This window comes from Carlito syrichta, unplaced genomic scaffold (genome assembly GCF_000164805.1).
Source record: "Carlito syrichta isolate Samal-C Ts95f unplaced genomic scaffold, Tarsius_syrichta-2.0.1 Scaffold314127, whole genome shotgun sequence".
In the NCBI taxonomy this organism is placed as follows: Eukaryota; Metazoa; Chordata; class Mammalia; order Primates; family Tarsiidae; genus Carlito; species Carlito syrichta.
In genome coordinates this window covers 542,113-556,174 of record NW_007258223.1, presented here as the reverse complement: position 1 = coordinate 556,174, position 14,062 = coordinate 542,113, and the positions used below count along the sequence as shown (strand labels likewise).

The 14,062-nt window shown below is 35.5% G+C and overlaps 1 protein-coding gene across 2 annotated transcripts in view; it reads left to right on the top strand.

Annotated features, from left to right (window-relative positions):
- Positions 1–13,430, top strand: part of GNRHR (gonadotropin releasing hormone receptor) — a 16,905-nt gene extending 3,475 nt beyond the window's left edge. Inside the window, exons 2-3 of one of the 2 annotated variants that reach the window (XM_008071148.1) lie at positions 9,886–10,105; positions 12,678–13,430. In XM_008071148.1, coding sequence (XP_008069339.1) covers positions 9,886–10,105; positions 12,678–12,922 — 465 coding nt within the window. In that variant the 3' untranslated portion in view covers positions 12,923–13,430. The remainder of the gene's footprint in view (positions 1–9,885; positions 10,106–12,677) is intronic. The other variant, XM_008071149.1, reaches the window with a different exon arrangement.
- The last annotated feature ends 632 nt before the right edge of the window (positions 13,431–14,062 follow it).

The window sequence follows — 14,062 nt, the reverse complement described above, 5'->3', positions numbered from 1 at the left end:
AAAAAAAAAAAAAAAAAAAAAGAAATAGTCATTGTTTATCTGACTATCTGCTTGTTTGTTTTGTTTGTTTGTTTGTTTGTTTGAAGGAAGAGAGAAGGCAGGCTATAAGAAGAGGTGAAAATATTTGCCTTAAGACATGACTGTTGGCAATGTGAGATCTTGTATAAGTACAGCTGTCTGAAAAGGAATTGGCAATTTGAGACACTGATGTAGATTAAAGTCCAAACAAAAGTAGAAAGAAAAGTGGAAGGGCAAACCCATAACTTTATTCTCTTCTGACCCAGAAGCTATAAATAAAATATCAATGCATTAATTCAATTCTTTGTAAGTATATCACAGTAATGAGTGAATTGCCTGAGCCTGCGGGTTCGAGACCCGCCTGGGCAGTGAGACCTCATCTCTACAATAAATCAAAAAATCAGCTGGGTGTGGTGGCGCATGCCTGTAATTCCGGTTACTCAGAAGGCTGAGGCGGAAGGATCGCTGGAGCCCAGCAGGCCGAGGCTGCGGTGGCCGGGAGCGGCCACTGCACTCCAGTCTGGACGACAGAGTGAGACTCCAACTCAAAAAAAAATAAATAAATAAATAAAATAAAATGCCAATTACTTATCTATCTTGATATGGTAAAAAGAAAACATGAGATTAACTTTGAATTGTTTAGGAATTTCATGTAATAGTCTGACCCCAAATACATTATTCTACAAGAATAACATTTATGTGAATCTAAGCCACAGAAAATGATTCATCCTTAAAACAAATGACTCATCCTTACTTTGGCAAGACTTTAAATTCATGAAGCACTTTACTAAAGTTTCCCAAAATACCTCACATAAGTAATTTCATTAGACACCTATGTTAATTCTGAAAGGTAAATAGGAGCTGTGTTATTATCCCCATCTTACATATAAGAGAACCAAGGTCTAAACCTTTGAAAGCAATGGCATTCAAACCTTTTGACAATAACCCAAAGAAGTCCATACTACACGGAGACCATGTTTATCTTTCTCTCTCTTTTTCTCATACATATATAACTGAGAAAAGGCTTTCATGAAATACTATCTTCTATCCATTTCATTTTTTAGTGTTGATTACAACTCACTTTGGGCACATCCTGCAGTTAAAAAAGCATTGCTTTAAAGGACTTCATTGGCATTTCCAATGTCACTTGGCCCATTGGACTCTAGTTTTTCCTTTATTATAGCTCTCTGCTATCTCTCTGAATAAAAGAGATGTCAACCCTGTGACTAACGTCACATATATTTGATGGAGAAGACAAGAGATCAAAAGGGCTTTTCATTTCTAGACTGTGGCACATGGTGAGTGTGTCTCCTGCTTCTCCAAACTCTACGGATAAGCCCATTGGCAAAGATGCATACTGTGGCAGCTAAGTTACATTAAAAGGATAACTTTAAACTTCATCTTTCTGTGTACATATTAATTTTCTGTTAGTTGAGAAATTCATACCTCAGCTGGGAAAAAAAAAAAACTAACAAACTAGTTGTCACTGCTCATACCTGGAAATCTGAGACTCCATGACATTTTGCTGGAACTTCGAATGACCAAACTTCAAATTGACCACCTTGATTTTTCACCTTCCTGATTATTAACCTCAGAAACTAAGCTCTGTGATGGTTTGAGGATGTGTTTTCAGAGGCTTCAGCATAGTGTAGCACAGAAATTTTCAAACTTTTTGGTGGTAATATAATTTTTTTTAAAGCCTGCATCACTATGTACACCATAAATCTGTACAATTATTTCATGTCTATTAAATTAAAAACATAAAATGCAGTACAAAAAAATCCTATGTGGAGCTCCAACAAATGAAACAGACATAAGTGACACTGCTCTGGTTAAAATAGGGATAAGAGAAGACTGGTCCTCCACTTGGTTACTTACTAACTCCCAGTCACAATTCCTAAGACCTCAGATCGCCTTGCAACAAAGTTGGAAAGCCAATGGGATAGTAGAAATGGCATGAGTATTGGATTTAAACATAGCTGAATTCCAGCTATGTGACAGCTCTGTGACCCTGAGTAAATTACTTAAGTTGAAATGGGTAATTGTAAAGAATAATTGATATACTACATAAATTATACACTACTAGTATACAACTTGACACTTTAATTTTAAACATTCAGTTAATGTTTGTTTTCTTCTTCTTCATCTTTCTCTCTTCCTTTCTTCTTTCCTTCATAATAGGGTTTTTGAAGTTGGGAGAGAAAAAATGCAGAAATATGAGTATGAAATTGTATATAAAACACATTATTCAAAATTTTCAGAATTAGAGCATGCATTCTGACAGATCAGTAAATTTGATCAAACTGTTCCCTGGTCACAAAACTATCCTACTCACTCTGAAAACTATATATGCCAGAGCATAATAATTCACATAAAAATCCTATGTGGAGCGCCAACATTTCTAAAAGAAGAAAGGCAGAAGGAGGGAAGGAAGGAAGGAAGGAACGAAGGCTAGCCTGAAGTTGTGTGCAGGTCTACCTTGACACATAGAGAATTTATTAGAGTAGAACGCACTGCTGAGCTTGGCAAGCAGTTTAAATTCAATAAATACTTATTATACATGTACAGGATGCCAAATATTGTGCTAGAACATAGTAGCGTGCTGGTAGCAGAAATAATAACAATAATGGTGATAATAAATAATAGTTGAGGACATAAATATGTGCCAGGGATTATAATAAAAGCTTTTAGATACAACATTTCATGTAATGCTCCCAGCAATCCTAAAAATTATACACAATTATGTTTTATTCTACACAAGAAGAAACTAAGCCTACACTATAATATAACACACCAAAGATTACTGTTTAATAAGTAAAAATGCTAGTATATCCTGTCAAATCCATAGCTAGAGCGTTTAGTTACTATACCATGCTACGCAATACAATATTGGCTATTTCCTTTTTTTTTCTGTAGGAGGCTTGGGAAGGAAAATGAAGGAAAAGCTGATTGTGAGAGTAGGTGGTCAAAAGACATCAGGAAAAGAATAAGTACTATGCATTCATAAATATGTAAATAAATATATATGGCTACATATAAAAGCTTTATGCCTGTATTTTTTATTATAATAATGGTTAAGGTTAATATAGTGCTGTGTGCCAGGCACTATTCCAGATGCTTGCATGTATTAAGTCTTTTAATTGTCATGATAGCCCCCAGAGGTAGATGAAGTGCACCATCTTAACTCGTTCGCAATTGCTGGTATGAATGTACGTCATTCCAAATTCTGTTCCTGGTTGCTGCTGATGTGAATTTATGTCTTTGTAAATTCAGTTTCTGAATGCTGCAACATTGTTATATGTATGTGCTATTACATTGTGCTTGAAAATGAATAGTGAGGCAAGGAGAGAGAAAGTTAATTGAGATAATTATCTGATATTGACTGCACAATGTTGTTATTTATTTACATCATTGGTAAAAATTGCAAGTTGGTCATTGTTTTGTTGCAATCTGTGTTGTATACTTGTATTTTGATATTTCAGGGCATTCCTATTTTAATGTTAAAAATAATTTACCGTCCGGGCACGGTGGCTCATGCCTATAATCCCAGCACTTGGGGAGGTGGAGGCAAGAGAATTGCCTCAGCTCAGGGGTTCAAGACCAGCCTGAACAACATGGCGAGATCTCGTCTCTACAATAAATTAAAAAATCAGCTGGGTGTGGTGGCACATGCCTGTGGTTCTAGCTACTTGGAAGGCTGAGGCAGAAGGATCGCCTGAGCCCAATAGGTTGAGGCTGCGGTGGCCATGAGAGTGCCATTGCACTCCAGCTTGGGTGACAGTAAGACTCTGACTCAAAAATAAATAAATAAATAAAATAATTTACCATAATTATGGAAAACGAAGAAATATTTGCTAAGAGACTTCTGAGGTTGAAGGTGAATCCGGTGAACTTATTATTGATGTAATGATACAATGCAAATAAATATATGTATATAATATATAATATATATTCTGTTTATAATCTGAATAAAAATACAAAGTACAGAATGCTAGTCAGAGTGGTATCCGAGGCAAATACTGGATATGTCTGCAACTTACAGCTGTATTGTGAAAAAGGTGACATTTTAGAAATTATATACCACGGAAGATTATGGCAACCGGTTTCAGAATTTTTTTTTTTTTAATTTTCACCACTCTCAGCATTAGGAAAGTGAAGAATTTGAAGATTGTGAATGTGTTAATTACCTTCAGAAAAGATGAGGTAGTGGTGTAGTTAGTGTGAAGAAGTTGAGGGTTAAAGAAAATATTCTAAGAAGGAATGGGCATCTGCAATGGACTGGGAAGAAGGAAAACAGAATATTCATGTTTATGGAAAAATAAAGTCAACACTGATATGAGCTGGCACCAGGGATATGAGGGGAGAAACATACAGAAATTAAAGAAATGTAATACAAGGTCAAAGGAACCACTGAAAGTAAAATGGATCCTTATATTAATCATTTGAATGAACATGGCCTTGGAGCATAAAATAAACTGAACCAAGACTAGAGCAAATTAATGTACAGGCAAGTAATATTCTGAATTTGCATCCTTTGCTATACCTCTTTTTAAAAATTTATCAGCCCAACTTGTGTTACAGGTGTTACATTTTATATCTCCATGAACAAATATTAAATTCTCTATTAGAAAGAGCTATCTGGCTCAACTTTTATGACAGAGAGCACTTATATAAAATAACTTAGTTATTGTTACCGAAGAGTTGCTTTAAAATACAATCACTTATTTAATAAAGACGGTAACCATTAATTAAAGTATCATAATATGTTTCAAAGTCACTGTTAAGTGATGTTTCATCATTATTGTTTACAAATATGGAATACTAAAGTGAAAATGTGGTTCAGTGCAGAGCAGAAAGTAAAACTCGGGTCACCTGGTTCCAAATTCAATTGGAGAGATACAGAGGTTAGCAATCAAAAGTTTAAAGAGCTGGGCTCGGTGGCTCAACCTGTAATCCCGCGCCTTTGCGAGGCTGACGTGAATGGATTGCCAGAGCCCGTCGGTTCAGACCCGCCTAGGCAACTTGGCAAGACCTCATCTCTACAATAAATCAAAAAAAAAAAAAATTAGCCGGGCGTGGTAGCGCGCCCCTGTAGTTCCAGCTACCTGGAAGGCTGAGGCGGAAGGATTGCCTCAGCCCGGCAGGTCGAGGCTGCGGTGGCCGGGAGCGGCCACTGCACTCCAGTCTGGGCTACAGAGTGAGACCCCAACTCAAAAAAAAGTTTAAAGAAATAGGTTTCTCAGGATCAATGTGAAGTAACCCTTCAATTCAAGACTTTAACTCACATCTGTTAGAGCTAATTCAAAAGCGAACTTTAAGTAAAATCAGGTTGCAAGAATTACAGAAAGCTGAAAGGTTTACTTTGTAATATAAAAAAGCCATCTGAATCATAAGATAAAATTAGTCACATGCACTTGTTTGGGTTTCTTAAGATCAGTGATAAGATTATTAAACGCCATCTAGTGGATTAATTAAAAAATTCTTTTTTCCCTTTGAAGACGAAATCAAGATCTAAAAATCAACTTTTGAATTTATTTAACAGGGCTGGGATTTCTTTCCTTTTTGAGATGATAGGAGTTGAAATGGAGTATGCCTTTTAAAAATATTAAAGATATTTATTTGTAGAGTTTTAAAACCCCTGTCTCTTTCTTTCTTTCTTTTTCTTTTAAAGATATGGAGTACAACTCACAGTTAGGTATACAAGTGGTCATCGTACAGGTAAAGTTTGGGCCTCCCTTTGGTCTCCACTTTGCCTGATTTGAGATCAGGTACCCTTATTCATGTTGTGTTCCCCACACCCCCACCTTGGCAGTATTCTACTACTGCCAATCCCTTTCTTGTGGTATTATGGTAAATGTTCAGGGTCCGCTTATGAGTACGAACATGTGGTACTCACTTTTTTGTTTCTACGATCACTGAGTATTGTAGACTCATAATCCATCCAAGTTGCTGCAAAGTCCATATGTTTGTCCTTCTTTATGATTGTGTAATATTCTATCATGTATATGTACCACATTTTTTATTCAGTCCAGTTTTGGTGGGCAGCATAAAAAACCCATTTATTAATCATTTCTCAATTCAATCAAAAACTTTAAAAAAATACACTACCAGGGAGCTACCCAAAGAAAAAGAAATCAATGCATAAAAAAGATTCCTGTACTTGTATGTTCATTGCAACACTATTCACATTAGCAAAAAAACATGGAACCAACCTAACTGTCCACCAACAATTGACTAGATAAAGAAAATGATTTATAGATATACCATGGAATACTACTCAGCCATAAAAAGAATGAAATCATGTCATGCGAAGTAACATGGAATCATCAACCTAAATGAACGTATTCTGAAACAGAAAACCAAGAACCACATGATCTCGCTCATGTGTGGGAGTTAAATGGTCACAAAGATGGAAATAATAGACATTAGGGACATCAACAAGGGAGGAAGTAGGAGGGGGAATAAGGTTCAGAAATTAATCAGTGTACAATGTTCACTGACTGGGGAATGGGCCACTTCCTAAGACCTAATCCCCATCACTACACAATATGTCTATGTAATGAACATGCATGTGTACCCCCAGATCTAAAATAAAGATAAAAAATAATACAATCACTCATTTGCTTAAAATTTTAAAAATCTTGTAGCATTTTTGCTTGAATTTACTTGCTATCAATTTTAAAATTCTTGAGCTCCCTTATCTTTTCATTTTAATATTTCACAATAAAATGAAACTTCTCAGTGGAAAAGCTCAGAAATGACCAGGCAAGAAGTGTGGTTGATGAATTAAAAAGAATGAATAAATGTCTGCCAGAATTTATTTTTGAAAACTACTTACAATATTTTCTTAATTGTTGGTTCAATTTGTCCTTTTAAAGGCTGTAGAATAAAGGTATCTCTCTCTCTCTCTGTGTATGTGTGTATATACATATGTATATCGTGTGTATATAAATATGTATATATTACATTCAGAGAAAGATTGCAAGAATCACATAAAGATTTATTGGATGCTTTTCACCCAGAATTTTTTCAAATATTACATTTTACTACATTTGCTTATTTATTTTATTCCATTTTGTATACATTGTCTTAATCATTTAAAAGTAGCTTAATCATTTAAAAGGTGTGGTGGCTCACACCTGTAATCCCAGCACTTCGAGAGGCTGAGGTGAGAGGATTACCTGAGCCCACAGGTTCGAGACCAACCTAGGCAACAAGGCGAGACCTCATCTCTTCAATAAATCAAAAAAAAAAAAAAATTAGCCTGGCGTGGTGGCGTGTGCCTGTAGTCCCAGTTACTTGGAAGGCTGAGGTGAAAGGTTCACCTGAGCTTAGCATGTTGAGGCTGAGGTGGCCGTGAACATGCCACTGCACTCCAGCCTGGGCAACAGAGTGAGTCTCCAACTCAAAAAAAAGTTGTAGACGTTTCTTTTTATGCCTCAATTCTTTAATATGTATATAAGACTTCTCACACATAGCTTTAGTATGAGTAGCAAAATCAGAAAATTATAATTGATACAGTAATATTACTTAATTTATAAACTCTATCCAGACACTACCAGTTGTCCCAGTAAATATGTGTCCTTTTAACAAAGGAAACCCAAGATTTTGTGGTGAATTGGTTACACGCCTCTTTAGTGTCCTTTCAGTGGAACTGTCTCTAGTTTTTGTGTTTTGTGATATTGACATTTTTGAAGATTGTAGGCCAATCATTTTGTACATTGCCTCCAAATTCGGGTTTGTCTGATATTTTCTCAAGGTTAGACTCAGATCATACACTTTAAGCAGAAATACCAAAGAAGTGATGCTGAGTTCTCAATGCATTACATAAAGAGGCAGACACTGTCAATTAATCCTATTACTGGCAATGTTAACTTAATTATTTTGCTATTTCTCTATTGTAAAGCTATTATTTTACTCTTTATAATGAATCAGTTGCTACAGGTTGATACTTGGAGATTTTGTAAATAACCTATTCTCGAATTTTTTTACCCAGTATTTTACTATCTTTGATGACACTTGCCTTAAATCACTTATTATAGTAATTACCAAATGTTAATCACTAATTGCATTATTCCTTTTATATTTATTAATTGATATTCTACAGTAAGGAAGAGATTTCCTTACTGTTTTGTTGTTGCTGTTGTTGTTTTGTAATTTATATCTGTATGCACTTATGGATTCTTTATTCAATCATTTATTATTCTTTTTGATCAGGTTTTTTTTTGTACTTTTGTTTTTATTTGATGCTAACACTGCCCCAGATTTGGAAAGTTGGGATTTTCTGACATTCTCCATCATTCTTTGAGTACATTCTGACTTTTTGGCTCAACAAGCTGTCAAGCACATATCATACTTTGTCCGCCTCGGCCTTGGAATCACTTACTTTTCCAGTGACCTCTGGTTCCTTTTGTTAGAGAATGGTATTTAGAAATCAAGATCTGGGGGCTAGGATGTTAAATGTGCTCATTGCTAATAAGAGGTCATTGTTTCTTTTTTTTTTTTTTTTTTTTTTTGAGTTGGAGTTTCACTCTGTCGCCCAGACTGGAGTGCAGTGGTTGCTCCTGGCCACCGCAGCCTCGACCTGCTGGGCTCTGGTGATCTTTCTGCCTCAGCCTTCTGAATAGCTGGAATTACAGGCATGCGCTACCACGCCCAGCTAATTTTTTATTTATTGTAGAGATGAGGTCTCGCCAAGTTGCCCAGGCAGGTCTCGAACCCGCGGGCTCAAGCAGTCCACTCACCTCAGCCTTCCAAAGGCACGGGATTACAGGCTGAGCCACCGAGCCCGGCTGAGGTCATTGTTTCTAGGCTCTCTCCACAAACAGAAAATAAATGCGCGCACACACACACACACACACACACACACACACAAACATATATGCACGTACATGGATATTTCCTCACATCTTTTTTACATTCGTATAGCACTTTATTGTTGGAACACTACAGTTCATTCAAGTGCGAGTCTATGAATTAGAATTTAGATAAATGTCAATGTTTCTAAATAACAAATGATGCATTAATGAATAATCTTGTGCATATGTATTTTTATTTAAGGTAAGTATGAGTGTATATTGAGGGTAGGTTCTTCAATGTGAGATTGCTGTGTCAAAGGTAAATGCATATGTAGTTATACTAGGTGTCAAATTCCACTCTACAAGGGGTGTCCCAATCTGGATTCCCAATAGCTATGTATGAGAGTGCAAGTTTCCCCACAGACTTGCCAACAGAGTGTGTTGCTCCTGAACTTTTTAATTTTTGCCAGTCCTGATAGTGAAAAATGACACTATCAATTAATGTACAGTGTAGCATGAATTGACATTTCTTTTATCATGAGCCAAGTTAAACATCTTTTCATTTGTTTAAGGGCCACTTTTATATCTTTTTGGTGAACTCTCTACTTATGTGTTTTAATCATTTTTTAAGAATGTCATTTTAACAGGGTTTCTGTCACCAAAATAAAATTTAAATCTGTATTTTGGGGGTACACTCTAAGTGCCAAACACAATTTTAAGCACTGCAGAGATACCTATGGACAGAATCACTTACAATAAGTTTACTCAGCACAACTGTTCCTGAAATTGAAAACACTAAAAGGTTTAAGTCCTTGAGTTACGATCATTTCGCAAAGTTGAAATAATTTCTAAAAAAATCGAAGATCTCATACTTTGCCAAAGATATACGAAGTGAACATCCACTTATAACCTTTCATAAAAGAATATACCAAGAATATACCAAGGAGCTTAGGAATTGCTTTAGGCAAAAAGGTGTTAGGAGACTTAGCAGAATACCAGAGAGGAAACTTTCAAATAGTGTTTGGGAAAAAAAAAAAAAGTAACATGACTTTTTCATTTTCTCACACAGTTATACATCTTCAGGATGATTCATCTAGCAGACAGCTCGGGAGAGACAGAAGTTTTCTCTCAATGTGTAACACACTGCAGTTTCCCACAATGGTGGCAACAAGCCTTTTATAATTTTTTCACCTTCAGCTGCCTCTTCATCATCCCTCTTCTTATCATGCTGATCTGCAATGCAAAAATCATCTTTACCCTGACACAGGTCCTTCGGAAGGACCCCCACAGTATGTATCCCATAGGTTTAGTGTTAATTGTGGGCAGTTTTTAAAACAGCAACACTGAAAACAGTGTGGCACTTACTACATGTCAGATACTGTTCTAAGCAGTTTACATACCTATATAAGCTCATTTAATATTCACAGTGTTAATATCACCCCACAAGGGAATGTTTTTATTATAGCTTTGTCATCCTCAACTTACAGATGAGGTCATTTATTAACTCCTGATACTCAACAATTGCACCATGGAACTAAGGAAGAAAGATTTCCATTGCTCCATTAAAACCCAGGACAGGCCGGGCTCGGTGGCTCAGCCTGTAATCCCGCGCCTTTGGGAGGCTGAGGTGAGTGGATTGCCTGAGCCCGAGGGTTCGAGACCTGCCTGGGCAACTTGGCGAGACCTCATCTCTACAATCAATCAAAAAATAAGCCGGTCATGGTAGCGCACGCCTGGAGTTCCAGCTACTTGGAAGGCTGAGGCGGAAGGATCACCGGAGCCCAGCAGGTTGAGGCTGCGGTGGCCGGGAGCGGCCACTGCACTCCAGTCTGGGTGACAGAGTGAGACTCCAACTCAAAAAAAAAAAAAAAACCCAGGACAAGCATTGGCAAACTGTTCCTACTAAGTCATAACAACAATATACCAAACGTGATATCTAGAATATAGCAAAGTACAACCTGTAAAATGCTAGCCAACAAACTTGTTAAAGTTAAGCTGTTTTGTTTTATACTCAAATCCCCTGTATCTACACAATATAAACTATGCACATTTGTGTGTGTATTGGTGCATAAAATATTATTGAATATGCAGTTGATCATTTCATCCAAAACCGCACAGATGTCGTTTTGCCTTTTGCTGCCTCAGTAATTTGTTGCATTTGCCAAAACTAAAATTTATGAATTTGTGAAGTAAGCATGACATGGCATGACATCCAAAAGACATGTTATCAATGACAGTGCATAGGTTAATATCTAGTACAACTTAAGAGGAAATCATCTTAATTATTATGGCATAAACATTTTCAGTAAATGTTTTCGAAAAGAAATAATCATGGTGATGCTCTAAAATAAGTACTTGGGCAGTTTCTACTTGCTAGCAGAAAATGATATTTGTTATTTCCCAGAAAGTATACTGCAAAAACAAGTTGCCTCCAAAATCTTATCTCAGAGAGATTCAGGTCTGTAACAGATATCTAGGAAGGACACAGAGAGAATAAGTGATAAATCCAAAATAAGAGTTAATCTGAAGAAATATGAGCAGAACTGAAGCAGAAAAACAAAAAGGCAGAGACAAAGAGTTCCAGTTAAATATTACTAACACATTTATTTATTTAATTTTGTATTTATTACAATTATTACAATTCAGCAATATGTACTCAATATTGCTGAAAACTGTGCTAGGTGAGAATACCATAGGGATTAAGACAAGCCTGATAAGTATCTTGCTTGCATAGAGTCTACAGTCTAACAGAAAAGCCAGAACAGTAAACTAGCATGTTGTGAATGTCTTTACATTTATATATGAAAATGTTCATATTCATCCACTGTGCTAAGCCAAGATGCTTTTTTTAAAAAAAATCATTTCCTCGAATTGATTATATTTTATATGTCACTAAAGTTGACAGATATTGAGGATTGAATGAAACAGTGTGTGAAATAGCAAGCTCCATAGCAAGACATGTAGTAAATAGTAATTAGTTTTGTCTAATCAAAAATCCATAACAAATCTGTATTTGATTAATTACTTATTTTAATATTTCTAAACAAAAATTAATTTTATAATTAAAATATCTTAATGCAAATGTTTATCTCCATATTTCTACTCTTAGGTGACCAACGAATAAAAAGTTGGGAAATGACTATTTCCAAATAGCATCACCTGTTTCCCTCTCTCTATATATAAATGTGAAGAGTATTTCTTATTTCAAGATAGCAGTTATAGATTATAAAATACAGGAATAAGTTTTGAGTACTTCAAAAATTGCAGTTTTTTACCTTTAAGAACTAAGCCCTAAATTTCAGGTAAGTAGTCAGCAATTCTGTTAATTTCCAATAAATCTCTTCACAAGAAGATTAATCTATCAACCTTAAAGGACATATTAATATGAAATGTGAAGTTATATCAAATGTGACAAGAAGAAGCACACAGTTGGAATAGATACCTTGGGGCAACACACTTTCATTCATACATGATTCTTACTATCCTTAGTGGCAGAGATAGTCAGTGAATATAATTCTATTTTGCAATCAGAATTTTAAGTCAGCTTAAACTCATCAACTCTCCTAAATTTATGTTTTAAGAATCTGAATGTCCCACATTTCAAATCCAGATTAGTTTGGTGGAATTTTAGTATTAAGAGCATTGTTTTTACTCTTTTCAATTTGTTATGTGACATAGTAAAAACTTAGTATAAAAACATGCCTTTCAAACAAATTATGAGTATTAAAAATATTGGAATTTTTAATAATAAAATATTCCCCATTCATTAGGTTGAAATAGTGATGCTCTGTTCCTTTTGGTCATTTTGCTTTTGTGAGAAAACTGATCTTTAAACACTTACTCTTTTTCTCTACCTAATAGAACTACAACTGAATCAATCCAAGAGCAATGTACCAAGAGCACGGCTGAGGACCCTCAAGATGACAGTGGCATTTGCCACTTCATTCACAGTCTGCTGGACTCCCTACTATGTCCTAGGAATTTGGTATTGGTTTGATCCTGAAATGTTAAACAGGGTGTCAGACCCAGTAAATCACTTCTTCTTTCTCTTTGCTCTTTTAAACCCATGCTTTGATCCACTCATATATGGCTATTTCTCTCTGTAATTGACAGACTACATAGGAAGTCATATAAAGAAGGGCAAGGTAATGAATTTCTCCATTAGGGAATGATAAGCACAAAGGTTGTGGCATATTTACATATAAACCAAGCAGGATTTAACCTTAAGTTATCTTCCTTATTATTTTAGCCACATTTTCAGAGCCTCAATTACAAGGGGAAAAAACTTCAGGAAAAATACTGAAATATTTTCTCTTAATCATAAGCTTCTGAATTAATCTTTACCCTGACATTGCAAAACAATTATGTGGGTTTCCTATCACTTTCTTCTTATATAACAAATACATAAGTATTTAAAATAGTCACAGCCTAATGCAAAAAGACGACAAAAACTAAGGCTGAGAAGTCACAATACAGTCCAAACCTCAGCATGCTTTGGGGAGTTTTTCTTTAAACAGGACTTGGCAGCAGTTAACAATCTTATGCTATACAAATACATAGAACACATAGACAATATGTCCCCTGCCCTTAAGATCGTTTTTGCCTCCTATGGTTAAAAAAAAAAATTGGATGTAATTTTCTCTTTGACTTCAAAAGCATTCTGACATTCAAAGCTCAGCAACCAACCCCACTATTCATTCCACTGACAAGATGATGAGTAGTTCTCCACTTACATTGTATAGGTGAGAGCGATGGTTTGAACAGATTTTGGAACATTCTTCTAGGCTGTATGTTCTATGGAGTTAGAGAGGTTTTAACTACCATAAATGCAGTGTTTTTAAGTGAAATTAAGAAAATACTTACATTGATTATTCTTTATGCATAATATACCCTCTATTTTAATAACATGGATAGGATCTTTTGTCTCTCTTTTGATCTTACTAAATTCATAATCCGTAAATCACTGAGAAAAATCAATACAAAAAAATCAAGCATATGCACAAGCAACATGATGTCTGGTACATAAAATGAACTCTAGAAAGAAAACTAAACAGTTTCAGTCTGTACAGGTCAAAGAAGACAGCAGAGAATTGAGAGAGGGGGAAGAAAAAGAAAACCTCTTGGTAAATGCCAATTTAGCACCACTGATATTCACATTAAATAGTCTTGTTTCCAAAATATGTCTACACAACACCTCTTTTATTTAATTCAGGCCTGTGTCTACCCCTTTCATGAAAAATGAAAGA